General features: G+C 45.1%; 2 protein-coding genes across 3 annotated transcripts in view; one reads left to right on the top strand and one right to left on the bottom strand.

Annotated features, from left to right (window-relative positions):
* UBE2F (ubiquitin conjugating enzyme E2 F (putative)) overlaps window positions 1-12,139 on the top strand; it is a 54,556-nt gene extending 42,417 nt beyond the window's left edge. For both annotated transcript variants that reach the window (XM_048308854.1, XM_048308853.1), the window contains one exon: window positions 11,893-12,139. In XM_048308854.1, coding sequence (XP_048164811.1) covers window positions 11,893-11,943 — 51 coding nt within the window. In that variant the 3' untranslated portion in view covers window positions 11,944-12,139. The remainder of the gene's footprint in view (window positions 1-11,892) is intronic.
* Window positions 12,140-14,606: 2,467 nt separating this feature from the next.
* LOC125328551 (RNA-binding protein 44-like) overlaps window positions 14,607-16,599 on the bottom strand; it is a 30,195-nt gene continuing 28,202 nt past the window's right edge. Inside the window, exon 15 of the mRNA XM_048309427.1 lies at window positions 14,607-15,560. Coding sequence (XP_048165384.1) covers window positions 15,305-15,560 — 256 coding nt within the window. The 3' untranslated portion in view covers window positions 14,607-15,304. The remainder of the gene's footprint in view (window positions 15,561-16,599) is intronic.

Raw genomic sequence — 16,599 nt, 5'->3', positions numbered from 1 at the left:
CAGTATTTCCTTATGTGACCTATCCCATGTTGCCACATCAGCAACACACTTTCCAAATGTCCTTCTATGGGGTGATCACTCGCTGTTCACTCATCTGCCAGCTCCCGGCAGGCTCCTCTCTCCTCTCCGTAGGGCTCTGCTGTGTGACACCTCCTCCTGCCAGGGTCCTGTGCAAAGCCTCTCTGTGCCCCCTCTGCTCCTTTGTGCTGCCGTGTGCCTCTGCAGGCAGGTTTTACAGCTCACAACCCAATTCTACCTTATAATTTCCCTACCTTGCAAATGGTTTCCCATCACAGCCAGCTGGAAGTGTTTCCAAACATACTCCTATAAAATTCTGTATTCAAACAGTGACAGTGATATATGAAGATTTTTGGTAATTGCTGTTAACGTTTTTTAAGCTCAAATGTCAAAAGTTGAGTGATGACTCAAGGCAGCTGAAAAATTTGCCTTAAAAAGAGAAACTCTATCAAAAACGTTTACTTGAATTTAATTTCATGTAGTCTTAAAAAATATATTTATATTATTATTGTGTTTGAGCTGGTGCTAGAGGAGAGGAAATGTGCTGGGTGTGCAAGGCGCTCATAAAGCGTGAACATTTAGAGCTGAATTCTTTTTAAGGGGTTAAAAAAACGAAAGTATCAAAGTTTGACCTCTTGAACATGGCATGAAGGAGTGGTAAATCAGCAATAAACAAAATTTTCTGGATTTGTTTTTTTTTTTTTTTCTGGCACTGTGCTGGTGCTTGACTTCAAGGATTGCCTTGGTTAGCCCTGCATTCATTTTGACAAGGTAACTGGAGAAAAGGGGGTTGGTTACAGCCAAGTGAAGTGTTGTCAGGGAGTGGGGCTTTTCCATGGACTCCAGCCCTGTGTTGGCAGACTCAGAAGGAACTTAATCTGAAAACTTCAGCTTGTCATCATGTCCTGCCTGCCTTGTCAGGAGTGTGAATAATTCAGTAACAAAAGCTGCAAAGCCTGAATAATTTTTGTCTGCTGTCTTGAAAGATCTTTGTTTCAGTAGTAAAACATTTACCATGTAACCTCCAAATTACTTTCCATGTGATATCATAGTGTCATAGAGTGGTTTGGTTTGGAAGGAACCCTCGAGACCATTCAGTTCCACCCCCTGCCGTGGGCAGGGACACCTTCCCCTATCCCAGATTGCTCCAAGCCCTGTCCAGCCTGACCTTGGACACTTCCAGGGATGGGGCAGCCACATTAATTTTGGCAGATTTTGTACTATGTCTTAGCACTGGAAAAAAATCAGACTATTTACAAGTTATGCGGGAGCAATTTAACAGCCCTGTCTGTTCAGAGCCCTTTAATCAAGCATCCCCCTGGGTTTCCTCATCTGGTAGTATCATAAGGATGGTGGTTAGCACATGACTCCTTCTCCGAGTAGGTAGAGCTCTCCTCTGTGTCAGCTCATGGTCAGGCACTCCATGTGCTTGGATTACAGATACTTATCCTGGAGGATTGGGCAATTGCTTTTACTGTGTTGTATTTGGCTGCATCAACAGAAATAAGTTTTAATGGTGCTTCTGACCAGAAGAGCCTGTTGGGCTGTGGGCTCCCCAGCAGTGAAATGTGAGCTGCAGGGAGCTGGGTTTCTTTCATTCCTGCACCATCTAACTCTGCTGGGGTATTAACTTATCCCTGAACTCAAAATCAGCCCCTTTCTCTTCCCCAGCCCTTCCAGTGCTTGGTGCAGAAAACAACAGCTGCTTGGGATTCTTTCGTAGCATTGAGCATATGAACCCTGGGCTGAAGTCCCTCTGGAAAAAGAAATGGGGATTACATTTGATAGGGGAAAGAGTAAACCACGTCTGGGCAAATTTTGAATATTCCTGTTTTTCATATTCTCTGAAATTTCACCGATGTCTGCCAGCAGAGTTTAAGTATGTAGATAATGCTGAAAGATTTAACAGGTGGCAACAAAGATGATCCTTTGGTTTAAGGTTCTTAATTGCTTCATCAGGAACAAAAATTGATGTTTTACCACTGCAGATTTGGGTTTTTTCTCCATTAGCTACAGGCAAGCCGAGCTTTTCACCTTGTCTTGATTTTCCTTATGGTGTTCAATAGTACCTGTAAGTGATTTCATTTTGATGTCTTATATTATAAACTGAAAAATGGGTTTAAACAAAAATAGGTGGCTTTTGTATTTTCGGTATTGTGAAGTGGTTAATGTTGGTTTGCTCTAGAATTTGTAGGTTTGACACTTAGGTTTGTGTGAATAGAATAGGATCTGATGTTCCCAAATTGCAGTGCTGGCTGACCAAACTAAATTTAAATGATGGAGAGCTGTTGTGGTGCTTGGTACTATGTTGATGAGAATTGGAGTGCTGTGGAGAGGGAAATGATTCACCCCCAGTAGGACAATAGAGCAGTGGGAGGCTGGGCATTCATTTGGATCATCTTAGCCTGGATTAATACCCTGACATTTAAATTGCATTCAGTTTCTTATCCTTTCCCTGCATGTCCCAGTCTTGCTGTAATGTTCCTACACAGACAACCCTTCTCACCTGTTTTATCTCTGCTCTGACAAGTTCACTTTTGAAGGAGTAAATACAGACCACTTTCCTCTGCTGTGCTGCCCTTTGTATGTGCAGGTGCCAAAGGTTCCCATTCCACAGATAAGCTTAAGTGCACAAGGGAAGAAGCAACCAGTTTTTAAATCTTGACATTCTGCTTTGTATTTTTTTTATCTGCCTGCAACATAAATCCTTTTTCTGGCTGTCAGAACTGAGGTTGGCCTGTGGCTTAAATCAGCACTGGGCTGCACTGGCTGCAGTCACAGCTGAGTCTCTCATCCCAGGGCTTTTCTCTCTTACGTCTCGGAAACTTCAACCCTACAGGCTTGTGATAAAGAGAGTGAAGAATGTTTGGCAAGGAACTCAGTGCAATACCGAGGTCTGAGTCGCTGACAGTGTCAGATTTGGGTGGATAAGCCACCCTTCCCTGAGGAGCCTCTGGCACTGCCTGAGACTGACAAAAAGAGGCTTCACCAGGGTTTTTGAAACCATTCTCCTTGTGCTGCTCAGGAGAGAGTTGCTCTTCATGGTTGGCAGTGGCTTAGGATGTGTGGCCACTCATCCATGATCTATTTGCTGTATTCTTCTGGCAATCCCAGCTGTAATTCCTGGGCCGAAAGGAAGTTTTTTCCCATGTGTGATTAAAGTCTAGGGCCGTCTTTTTAAAAATAGAAGCAAAGGCTGTCATCAGGAGGGTAATATCCTGAACAAGGTATTATAGTACAGAGAGCTGCTAAAATATGTGAAAAGGAAAAGAAGGTTTTTGCCTTATCCTTAGAAGCAATCAATTTAATGTAATTAATGTGAATTATTGTACGTGGGGAGAGATTCAGAACTGCAGGGCACTTCAGGTTTAAAGTAAATTTTTGATTAAAGTTTCTTAGACTGTAGAAATGCAGTTGGATAGGGGAAGGAGGGGAATCCCTCCATATAGTATAAACTAAACAATCTGGTCTTGAACATACTGAAATACAAGATAACAGCAATTAGTTGTAGAACAGAAGAATTTCTGTGGAGCTGAGGGTGGAGGAAATACTGAGTTGACAAGGCTGATGTTTTCCTCCTCCATACCCCAAGACTAAAAATTATCCTTTTAACAAAATGTTCCTGTGTTTGGTGTGTCACTGTGGTGTGGAGAGATGTGTCAACCCAGTGCCACCGTTGCTTTTAAAGCATTTCTGTTTTCTATCCTTTCACTTCTCTGATGAAAGTTGGATATCTGTCAGTCTGATAATCTTGAAACAGCAGCAGAATAATTTGAAGAAATACAAAATTATGGATAATGATGAAAGCTAGGAGCCTCTGGAAAACTTGGCAAGGCAGCTGTCAGGTTGCATGAAAATAATCTTGTGTTTTAATGTAATGCAAGTTAAAGGACGTGATAGAAACATTTCTTTCTTGTTCATGGCCAGCATAATCGAGTGAAATGATTCTGAATCACATTAGAGGGGGTGTTTGTTCTGTAGCTGTAGGTTTTCCAGCACTTCATCCTTGAGACATTTCTAGAAGGTGTTTTACTGCATCACTGAGGTTAGCAGGGACCTCTGGGGGTCGTAGTGACTCTGTGCCACTGATCATGGCCCGCTGAGCCCAGCCTTTCAGCAGGTTCAGTCGCCCCCACTGCCCCTTTACATGGTCTATCCTGAATCAGTCTGTCCTGGAGCTTCACTGAAGTGAACTTTTAGCAGTTGCTTTGCTTTTTAGTGTTGGTTTTTGGCAGAGGAATAAGGCTTATGCAGTGATTCCACCCATCTGTCCCCTCATCCCGGCCTCCCTCTCAGTCCCTCTAGCTTCTAAACACACACATGGATTTCCATCAGATTTGACAGAGCAGCAGAGTCTTTACATCCAGTTCCTGTAGCTGTCACCAAAACTGGCAGCAGCAGCAGAGAGAGGCTGGGCTGGGAGGAAGGCTCCAGGTGGCCTCTGTGGGCACATCCAGCTCGGAGCAGACTCTGAGCTTTGCCCTGCCTTTGGCTGCTGGCCAGGCTGAGGTGGTGAAAAGTGCCAAGGAAAAGCTGTGTGGGTGTGGAGAGCAGTGATGAAAGTCTGCAAATTTGTGAGCAGTCAGATTTTGCTGTCTTTGCTTGCTAAACGTGTCTTGTAAAGTCTTTCTTTCCCATGCCAGGCTTTCCTTGGCTGTAGGGGACTCCAAACTCTTGCACACCAAGTGAGGCTTTATTTTGGTAAAGAGAACTCCCCACAAGCTATTCAAACACCACAGGGTGTTCCATTGCTTCCAGCTGATCACAAGAGCTGCATATTTTTACTTGCAGTTGTCTTTTTTCCTCTTCCCTATTTAGCCACATTTGAAGTAATTAGTGGGCACACTGCTGCATATATGAATTTTTAGGGGATTTTGTGCAACTCTGAGTTTTTTCCTTTTCCGTGCTGCTGGCTCTTAACTCCCAACAGTGGAAAGATGTATGCTGTTAAAATTGCTCAAGAAGTAATTGAGGTTAAGGCTTTGAAGCTACTGCTTCTTCATTGTGAATTATTAATTCTCAAGGCTTACAGAAAGAGTGACATTGTAAAATTCATTGTAAAATTGTGTACTTGGTTACACTAGCTGCTCTACTTGCATGCATTCTGTGCTCCTTTTCATAGCATCTCCTTGGACTATCTCTTACCATTTTTAGTAGTTTTCAGTTCATCTGCAGACTGGATTTCTCTATTTTCAGCTCTTCCACATGATTTTGGAATTATTCTGATGTGACGTTTGTGAGGTCACAGTCTTTTGTAGTGAGAAATTACAGTGGAAAAAAGGAAGTTCTTAAGAGTTTATTGTGCGATCCAAGGCTGTGTTAGAAAACAGTTTGCAGTGATACAGCTACTTCTATACCCACAGAAACAGTAAAAAACTCCTGGTTTAAAACCAGGAACTTCTCAGGCTTTTGATTTCTGGTCTGGGTCCAAGAATGCAGGATGCAAATTAGTATGTTTTCATTTTCAACCTCTTTGGTGTCAGACTTTGTCAAAAACTCTGTTGATGGCTCTTAGCTTAGGGAAGGGTAGAGAGCAGAAAGGCTGTTTAGTACTGGTCAAGACAGGGACATCAACAGAGCTGGCCGAGAGCTGGTTCTCACTATGTTTGCTTCGAGCTGGCTTTGTCAGGACCTCATTTTTTATGTTGTTTGCATTGTAGAATATTTGAGTCAATGTTGTTGCTTAAATTAGCGTGGTCTCATCCGTGCTGTGCTCATCGAGCTTCCTCTGGGCCGGGATCTGTCTCTGTCCTTGGTCTAACGTGAGGTTTTCCACTTAATCCCATCCCCTTGTTTAAATTGATAGCCCTGCACCAGCCCCTGACATCCTGAAATCTCTCGTCCTGATGGAAGGTAGCTATTTCCAAACATTTGTGAGAACACTGCTTTTTATTTATAACAATACAAAACTGCAGTGATGAAAGTGTGACTTTCAGAAGGTGCTTTTAACCCTCTTCAGGTAAAATAAGAAACTCACATTTATTCCTGGCTGCTGAATCAAGTATCTCTTGCCTGATTTCTTCTGAAGGGGTTACAAAACACTGAAGAATTGTTTTAATTAAATGCACCCACAAGGTGTATCTGAAGAACTGAAGTAGATCTTCACCTTTGGCTAACCTCAGCTTTCCAAGCTTTTACCACACTGGAAAAGAATGTAGCCCCAAAAGGCTTTCAAGCTTGATGTGGTTTTTTTTTGGAAGCCATTTAATTTTTGTTGTGGGGTTTTTATTACTCTCTGATTACAGCTTAATGGCTTATTAAGAACAACAGTTCCATCGCAGACCAAAAACATCTTTTCATAACAATTCTCCCTGTGAGTCATTGCATTTATTTATCTCCATATTTATTGCAGTAAATCCTTCACTTCCTCTGCACCCCCAACCACCCTCTTGGGTGTTTGTTGTTCTCACTGAAACCGTGGCAGCCATGGTAGAATACGTCTTTGTTTTTCTGCAGCATTTGTGCATTTACAGAGCTGCACTGGGGTTTTTCTTGGATTGCTTCCCCATTTTATGCTCTCTGTCCTTGTTACAGCCTTTGAAGGCTTTTCCCAGCAAGCACAAAGTACATTAAATGGCATGTGCAAATGAGCAACAGCACAGCTGCTAATTGTGCTAACAGATGTAAATAGGAAAAACATTACTTTTCTAATGCTGCAAGTATTTATAGAAACCATTACCCATCTTCCGTAACACTTTGATTATGGATGGAGCCTCTCTCAGGTTCACCAGAGATGATTAAGCTTTTGCAGATGGTTTGATTTGCTGAGGTAATGTGGAAGAAATGCAGATGTTTTAAAGCTTTTGTTTTAGGTGCTTTAGGCAACTAAGTGGCTTGAAAGGAAAGCTTTTGCTTTGCATCCTTCAGAAACATCCATGGCTTTTGAAAGGGAACATATGGCAGAGTTGTTCTGTGCCAACAGGGAGTCTGAGCTCTTGGAGCTGCATTCCCCACGTGCCTCACCTGCCCGGTCAGGTTAGTTTGAACATCATTTGCCTTGAGTAGAGCATGACTTGCAAAACCCTCTGGCCAGACTCAGGCAGCTCCCATTTCCTCTGTGCTTGTAATTTATCCATTAAGATCTCTGATCCCAAGGACATAACCTCTCTTGGGAATGAGTGGCATCCTCATGGGTGGAAGTGTGTTTGCAGCTCAGAGGATGTCAACCTCCAAGTAATTGGGATAATTCAGGTAATTTTCCTGAAGGGCTTTTCTGTAACCCTTTCCCACTGCTGGCCAGGTGGTCACTGTGCCTGGGTGAGCCTCAGGAGTCTTGCAGGAGCACGAGGAGACCAGCTCCTAAACCTCAGGCACTGAGTGGCCAGGGAGTCTCTGCTCCCTGGTTTAGCAGCTCCCAGGAAGTTTTCTGTGTTTTCAGCAACCCAGGTGAAATCATAAATGGCAGTAAGAGATCTGTGACAGTCTGGGCAAATCCCAAGTCCTTTGGCACCAGAGGATTTACCAGGCCTCCACTGTCTCCCTCCAGCCCAGGGTTGGATTTGGACTCACACTGCATTTGATCCAGGGCACAATTTTCTTTGGGAAGCCGCTTTGCTCTCTCCATCTGGCTCAATTCTCTTGCCTTTGCACAAACAGGATTTAGGTGTATTTATCCCTGCCCTCTAAATCCATAGCCTGTTCCTCTTCTAGGAACTTCAGAGAGTGCTTCTCTTCCTTTATCTTTTGCCGCTGGCAAACAGCAGAAAATTTGTGGAAGCATGAGGGAAATGGTTCCTGCTTCAGATGTGAAATCTCAAACAAATGGCTGTGCAAATGTGTTCAGTGTGGTAATGGATTGCTGTGCCTCTGCAAGGTATCTTCAGCTTCTCTCTGTCCTGGCAGGCAGGTCACTGCTTCTCACACCAGTTCTGTAACCTACCTCTGTGTGCAGATATTTCAAAAACAATGTCCAAACCTTAGTGTTCCTCTTCTTCCCCACAGCGCTGCTATTTTCCAAATAGCTTCAGTGCTGTGTTTTGGCTTTGGTTGGTTTTTTTTTCCCTGCAGTAAAAATTTCACCTTTTTTTCCCCCCTTAGGACTTGGCTACTAAGAAATCTGCTAAAGCATTTCCTCATCATTTTGCAAAATCACAATTGCTTGGTGTGTAGAAGAATTTTAAAATCTGAAGTAGGGATTAGAGGCCATGAAAATCGACATGGCTTTGACTGCACCTGCTAAGCAGGGAGCTTGTGGGAGATACTTTTGTGTAGGTTTTTCACCCCCCACTCTTCTCTTTCTTCAGAGAACTAAAATTTAATTACAGAGCTTGGAAAACTCTTCACATCATGTAGAGACTGAGCTAAATAAAACAATGACAGGGAAATGAGAGCAAGGCAGGAACATGAATTGTAAAAAACCACCTCATACTTGAGATTTTTTGTACTGCTCAGAGGTTTCATTCAGCTCCTTTTTAAATGGGAGGAGATGTGTGGGGGTTGATGGCTGTGAATACTTACTATTTTCTGCAAGGGAGAAAAGAAAGAAATGGTGGCTTTCAGTATAATTCATAGGGCTAATAGGTAAATATATCTGGTTATTATAGCCTAAAGCCTTGGGCTGAGCTGAGTAATGAATGCCATTTTACTGGTGCTCAGAAGTCCCCTTCCCTAATCGCTTTGAAACCACAAGTCAGGTCCTAACAGAAGTTGTTTGGAATTTAACCTTTGTAATAAATGTTGGATTCAGATAGTGTTCTGTTAAAATAGAGCAGCTTAAAAAATAATACTACTATTAGCTCAAAAGAGGGAAGGGCAGGAGCAATTGATTATTTCTGTGATCTTTTTCTGTCTCCATTTGAATTTTACAGGATTGTAGGTCTAAAGGATGCGAAGGTGGATCAGAAAGGGTTGGTCACAGTTAGCTGGGTGGTTGTAGTCACAATGAAGAGACAGATGTGTTAAACAGCACATTTTCCTGCAGGGACTGGCCAAATAGTGCAGGCTGTGAAGTACCTGTAGTGGGTGTATGAAGGAAAATAAATGAGCTAAATCTGTTTTGGGTTTTATTTTTGGGTTGTTTGTTTTTTGGTTGGTTGGGGGTTTGTTTGGTTGTGTGGGTTTTTTTAAATTTTATTACTATTATTGGGTAATTCTTACACATAGTTTTAAATAAATAAAAAAGATTCCTGAGAGAAAGTTTCCATCAGAACTTTTCCAAACTTCTCTGTAGCTGTCACCAAAGTATTGTGTTTGCTTTGGATAACTGAACAAATCTTCGGGTCACAAATTAAAAGCTTAATAAAAGACAAGCAGTTAATAAGCATAACTTGGTGCAGTATAAACAGTTGAAAAATAAAGTCTCATGTCCCAGAGCTGCCAAATCAGGTCAAACCCCAGTTTTTGATACAGTGCCTAGTTCTTGAGTGTGTGTTTCCACATGCTTTTAGAAAGGGTAGAATGGAATTCTCTTTTGGAGTCTGGGGCTCTGTAGATCTTGTCCCAAGTGTTTTTCAGTGTAATCACAGAATCCCAGAATGGTTTGGGTTGGAAGAGACCTTAAAGCCCACCTCATCCCACCTCCTGCCATGGGTAGGGACCCCTTCCACTGTCCCAGGCTGCTCCAAGCCCCATCCAACCTGGCCTTGGACACTTCCAGAGATCCTGGGGCAGCCACAGCTTCTCTGGGCAACCTGTGCCAGGGCTTCCCACCCCCCTCACAGGGAACAATTCCTTCCCAATATCTCATTTAAACCTTCTCTCTGTCCATTTAAAATCATTGCCCCTTGTCCTGTTTATTTCTGTAAAGGTTATTTATTAAACCTCTCTGTACAAACAAAACATCTTTGTTTAAATACAGAGGACAATTTCTGTGGGATATGTTACGTCCTTGAAGGGATGTTATGAATCCTCCTTTCCCTTAGCATTCCTAACAGGATTTTGCCTGTGCCTCTTTATAATGCAGGGTACGTCCTGCTGTGCTGAATTTTTGTGCTTCTGATTATTCAGTGTTGCACATAAGCAGCTGTGCCCAGAGAGAAGTGCCCCCTGTTAATCAGGAAGTGCTCAGCCATATGGCATGTGAGGATGGAATATTGCAGCTCTGGGACAAGCCCTTCCTGTTCACAGCCAGCTTCACACCAGCGAGTACCCTGTGAATGTGTTCCTGCCAACACCATCAGGTCCGTCAGCCCCGGCTGCTGAGTGACACTGTGACTTTCTGGAGCCTTCCTTCCTTCCTGAGGTCTTGCTTCTCTTCAGTCACTGCTGGGAGCCCATTTTCCTGTGTAATAACTCGTAAAGGGACAGAGGGAAAAGCAGAGGGTGCTCTGAGCTGTCTGCACTGCCCTGCTCGTGGATGTTGTTACACACAGGGAAGGTGCAGTTGTGTGCTCAGTTCCTTTTATTCATCCATCTTTTGGAGGAACACAGGAGTAGGAAACAATGTGCAACCAGCCCTCAGTGAATTCAGTTTCCCCCACAGCTATCAAAACCTCCATCTATGGATCAGAATTGCCTGGGTTTGGAAATTTTATTTCAGCTGAAGATGGCTTTAGCTTTGGAGTGCTAGTTTTTTAACACAACACACAGTGGGATGAGTGTGGAAAGGGGTGTGCTTGCAACAGAGTGGGAACGTCACTACACACAATATTGCCTTTAGCAATTGCCACATTAGACCAAAACAGCTGCTCTTTCACCCAAGTGGAGCAGGCACCCTGTTCCTAAGGAGGAGTGGGATTTCTGCACCCATATTTATAATAGGATATTTCTGGCCTTAAACTGTGTTTTAAACTACTTTGAGATTCCAGGCACTTTGCATAGTTATGGACACGTGTGATGCACTTGATCAGCTGAGAAGTGAAATCACAGTCTGTGTTTCTGATGGATCATAGGTTTTCTTTGATCCTTCTGCATTTTAACCATGGGATAACCTTTATCCTTCCACTGGTAGAAAAACTAAGCAGCAGAAAACAAAACTATCATAAGGGGAGCTGATCTTAAGTGTTTGAAGCGTGGTGTTGGAGCCAGGGAAATACTGATGTGTTCCAAGGCTGACTGAGGCAAAAAGGTCCTGTTGGTGCTCCTTCCTGGTGTGATGTGATGTCCAGCTCTGGGTGGTCTGTACCAAAACACTTGGGATGTGTTTGAGAGGCATCATTTTATACATTGGCAAACCTGGAGCTGACAAGTGACATTGTTTGAAGCAGGACTGTGCCTTGTTGTGATCCCACAGGTCATGGCAGTGGGATTTTGTGCCCTTCCTAGTAAAAGCAGAGCCTTGGCAGAGGATTTCAGTGCTTCTGTGGCCTATGCTCTCCAGGCAGCTCCAGGGTGCCAGGACAATGTTCAAAACCTCCTCATCTGTTGCATGAGTTGTTTTTTAGTTGTTTGATTTTTTTTTAACAGATGTGAGTATATAAATTTCCCAGGTTTTCCTGCTTTATATTCCAGCAGCACACAAAAGCGGGAGCTGGAAATCCAGCAGAATGCACTCTGGAGCACAGGCCCCTCAGTGTGTTTGGGTGGAACATATTTAATACCAAGCTGTAAGCTTCAGGCTCGGAATAACATGCCAGGAATGTGGTGTCTTCTGACATCCCAGCTTGCACGGGGATCACACAATGTCAGAATTTCTCTTACTCGGCATCTCTGTGCTTTCTAAGCACAAACTGCCAGACCTGGGTGTTTTTCCCTGGATACAGAGGTTATGGAATAGTCAGGTGGTCTGTGTGTACCTCAGCTGGTAGCTGCTGATGGCTGTTTTCCCCCTTCATGCCCCAGTGGAGCACTCTTTGTAAGGATTCAGGGCCCTGAGGGAGAGCCGTGGGCGTTTCCCGTGCTGGGAGCTTGCCAGTGCCAGTGTGGGGATCCAGCAGCACATTCCCATGAGCCCATCCCTGCCGTGCCCGGGGTAACTGTGCCTGTGCTTGCCCCTAGGAGGACTTTCGGAATAAAGTTGAAGATTACATTAAGCGCTACGCGAGATGATGAAGGGGGATGGATGGCAGGACCACGGCTCCACTCTAGAGTTGTCCTTAACTGCAACAGCAACCAAACCAGCCCGGATTGTACCAGTCCTGTGTCCATGTTGTACTGAAGAAGAAAACTAACTTCATAACCTGTCCATGTTCAAAGGAGAGTTCAGCATAAATACAGCAAGAAATTGTGTCTGTTGGTTGAAAAAGTTGTCTGCTTCCTTTTACAAATGTTTACTCTTCTGAACTGTACTGTATATCCTGTTGATGAGATATGCTTGAGAAGTTAAAAGAAATCACTATTGAAATTGTAATTACACTTTTTTTTTTTTTTTTTTTTTTTTCTAACTCTTGCCTAATCTGGAGGGGGGAAGGGAAAAAAACCAAACCCAAACTACCCAAACAGAAAAGGTGGCGTGTTTTGGAACACTTCGAGTTGGCAATAAATGGTCTCCTGTGAACCAAATCACAAAACTGTTGCCTTTGATGAGCAGAAACAATATGAGCTTTTTCCAAGAGTCACTCAGCTGAGGCTTAGAGCTTGCCAGAGTAGAAGTGCAAAATGAGATTCTACTTCTGGTATTGAAATTCTAGATGCTATTTAATGTAAGTATGTTTTTGTCACAGTTTGGAATTTTTACATTGTTAATTTCAGGCCCTGTTTGGGCTACAGTATTTTTGTTTTTTGTTTCTATTCATTGTGTGAAGTAGTTAAAAGAAATACAGGCTAATACGTAACTTAAGTACATGTTTGGTATTAGTAAAATTAAATATATATATATTATATATTATATATTTCTGTGAAAAAAGTAATGAAAGGAAGATTTTTTTTCTTAAGAAATCTGCCTTCAGCTTTCCAGTGTGGATGTGGTGAAGGAGCATCAGATGCTGTTTGATTGGATGAAGGTAAATTTAGGCACTGTTACCTGGAGAGCCCCTAATTGTGTTCTCCAGATCCCTGTGGTGAAAGGGAATGGCACAGCTGGGAACCACAACACCTCTCCTGCCACACACGGTGCACACTTGGCTTTCTCTTGATTTGGAAGGATGTGATGCTGCAATTGCCTTTTCTATAAGGAGCTGGATGGCGCTGTGTGAGCAGAGAGCCTGCAGAGGAGAGCAGCATGTACCTCAGGAGTGGCTTCAGAGCTCCCTGCACACCTGCCAGCATTGGGATCACACAGAGGAGCTGATGGACCCCACCCGAGCTTTTACAAACCAGAGAAATAAATGTTTGTGTGGTTTCATGCAGAGCAAGTGTGTGTGACACTCGGGCATTGACTGTTGGGTTTTAGCCCTCCTTTATTCTTTCCTGGTGTTCCTCTGCTGCTGCAGACACTGGAGGAAATTAAAACAATCTCCATGCATGGCAGAGCTGGGGTGCAAACCGTAAGCACGAAACTTGAGTTTTCCCTGTGCCTTTTCCTTTACAGCTTCACAACCTCCTGTAGCTGGAGGTCTGGGAAAGCAGGGAGGTGAAATGCAGGGATTGGCATGCAGGAGGAGAGCTTCACCTGCAGATAATATTCACAAGGAAACATGGATCAGCCCACTATTTTAAGCAGGCAACTACAGTGAGAGATCTTTGCTGCCAAAACCTCACAGCAAAGGTAAGGAGTAAAACACACAAAGGTTGGGAAATCCAGATTTTGCTTACAGCATCAGAAGGATTCTCTTGAGCTGAAACCTCTGAACCAGGCTGCTGTAACAAAGTGCTCCTTACTGTAGAGGCACCCTGGTATTGTTAGCACATTCCATCCTGCAGGAGAGGGGGTCACAGTCCCCATTTCTTGGGCTGTCACCATGCATGGCTCCCCACTCATGCCAGGAAGCTGCTGCTGCTGTGCCCAGGGCAGAGCAAAGCCAGGGTGCTGCTCAGGTGAGCCAGGCAAAGCTGTGTCAGGGTACCAGCAGCCCCGTGAGTGCAGAGCTGCAGCCATCAAAGCCGTCCCTGCCTCCCAGAACAATCCTGTTTAACCCCTTTCCTGTGGTGTTGCTTGCCTGGAGGAGATAAGCAGAATAATAAAGTTTGGACACTGTTAAATACTGTACATGAAGGTCGGAGCATTGGTTTGTGCTCATCCAGGACACGGGGAGGGGGGGATTCTAGAAAATCTCACCACCTCACAGTCCAGGAAAATAAACTGCATTTTTCCTGAACATGAGGAGATGGGGGGTTTATATATTTACATAAACATATATGTTTGTTTATATGCATTTTTATGTATAGTTGTAAAGATTCAACTAATCTCTGCTTCTACCAGGATCACGGACTTGTTTGGGTTAGAGGGAGTCTGGGCTCGGTGGGCCAGACAGAGGGCTTGGTGTCCCACTAGGTTTTGGGGTTTTTTTGGGAAATGTGAGAGTCAGGAGTGAACAGCAGCTGGGTGTCCCCAGGGAACCCCTTCCTGAGCCAGCAAGGCACTGAAGGGGTCTGGAGTGTGTCAGAGCTGTCAGGGATGGCAGTGCCCAGGGGTAGGGTTGGGGGTCCCCATCCCAGGTGTGGCCCAGTCTCCCTGCACGGGAGCTGACCCCACTCCAGGACCTCCCCTAGGGATCCCCCTGCCCCACCCAGAGCTCACGGGGTGGGGGTCAGCACTACTGGGGGTCCCTGGCATCACAAAGAGCAGTGAAGGAGGAGCTTGACCTCAGCCTTCACAGAGACAGGCACACACATTCATGTATTTATTTATTTAGGTAGGAAAAGCACCTTACTCTCATTCCTTGTTAGCCCCAGGGCACCACCGGTGCCACCCACCTCCCACTGCCGACTTCCCCCCGTTGTTCCCCACCTCCCAGGCAAAAGCCAGCCCGTGCAAGCCTTGTCTTTGTGCTGGGGGCTGGGGGAGAAGATGCCTTTCCAGGTGTGGGGGGAAACCCAAGAAAAGACAAAGAGAGGAAGCCGAGGGTGTTTTGGCGCACCCAGACCCACTGGTCTCCCGTGTGTGGCAGCCGCGCTGGCACTGCGGAGCTGCAGGATTCCGACTCCCCACACCCCGCTGGGTTTTTTTCCTTTCAACTTTTCCTCCTTGGTACAGGGTGCCGGGGGAAAGCGGCTGGGAGAGGCGGAGCAGAGTGCGCAGTGCCGGTGCGGGGTGAGCGGCGCTCCCCGTAGCGCAGCGGAGTCCCCGCTGCCCGGGCAGCCCGTGCCGGCCCCAGCCGCCCGTGCTGCCCAAGAGCCCCCGCTAAAATGACATTTATTTGGAACCCACCGGGCACACGGGTGGTACCGCGCAGGAGGAGCGGTGGCGATGCTGTCCCTGCCTCCGGGGCTCGGTACCCTCCGTGATGCTCCTCTGGCAGGCTCTTCCCAACCACCAGGCACGTTCCAGGGGAGAGCCCCCCGTCCCTCCCCTGCGCCGCCCGCGCCGGACCTACACGATGCCCTCGCTGCGTTTGCTCCTCCACACCACGAGCGCTGTCATCAGCAGGGTGACAAGGACGGGCAGCACGATGAAGGGACACAGGACGCCGTTCGGGGGGTCGTGCAGCGCCCGGCCCGACGGGGAGCAGTTCCTGAAGTACTGTTTGTGCACGGCCACGAAGAACTCGTCCACCAGCCGGTTGGGCCAGTAGCAGTCGAGCCTCTCGGCGATCAGCGCCGTGCAGTTCGTCAGCTCCCCGTAAGTCCTGCAACACACACAGGGAGGACACCGGGTGGCACCGCGGTGGCACCGGGCACCAGCGCCCGGACACGGCCGCGGCACCTTCCCCCTATGCAATATAAAATACTGCATACATTGTAGGTAGTGTATGTAAAATGCAACATAAATACTACGTAATTTGCAATATATACATATATATGGGCAATATAATATATCCCTCCCTGTACAATATATTATATATACTTTCTATTACAGAGGTGTGAACTTGAGGCTCTACTACAGTTGTTATGAGTTCTTAAATTTTTTAGCTTTTTTTTTTTATTATTTATAGCTAGCTATACCCAGCCCTATAAAAATATATAGTGGGTTTTTGAAAATCTATATATAACCTGTAAAAATATATGGGGTTTTGAGTTTATACCTAGAGAGGTAAGAAGATACAGGATATTTTAAATTCCCACCAGGTTTTGCCACTTTGATGGCAACTTTTAAGTGCTCACCCACTGCCAAAAGCAATTTTCATTTATGGAATGACATGGTGGTGTTCGTGGTGGTGGTTTCATTTACAGAAGGAAATGAAAACAAAAATAATATTTACAGGAATAACAAGAAGCAAGTTTGCGGGGGGAGTTTGGGTTGTGTAAATTTTTGCAGGATTTCCTGGCTGAACTAGTGCTATTAGAAAACACAGGTTGGACCCATATTTTAAGCAAAGATCTTCAGGAAACCCATCCCAAGCCAGCCTTTGGAGCACCATCCTCCAGCTTGTGTGAGTTCAGCCCAAAGGGGGACAGGAATAAGTACATTGAATCTACTTAAAATTCTCCTTTAAATTGCCTAAAACTGTTGCATAGGAACCAGCGGTGCAGGCCCACAGCCCATCCTACCCCTCTATGACCAGCAAGGCCATTTTCCCATTTTTTTTATAAATACCTGGAAAACCAGGAGCAGCCCTGAGCCAGAGGCACTGTCCCTGTGCCAAGCCATGCAGCCATCCTCTGGATATTACCATGACAGGTAAACCCTCCGTGCTTTAAAACTGGCTATGCATAAAAAACACATAG

Source organism: Corvus hawaiiensis, chromosome 7, assembly GCF_020740725.1.
Source record: "Corvus hawaiiensis isolate bCorHaw1 chromosome 7, bCorHaw1.pri.cur, whole genome shotgun sequence".
NCBI lineage: Eukaryota > Metazoa > Chordata > Aves > Passeriformes > Corvidae > Corvus > Corvus hawaiiensis.
Note: the sequence above shows the minus strand (reverse complement) of the source record. Positions and strands in the feature narration are given on the sequence as shown.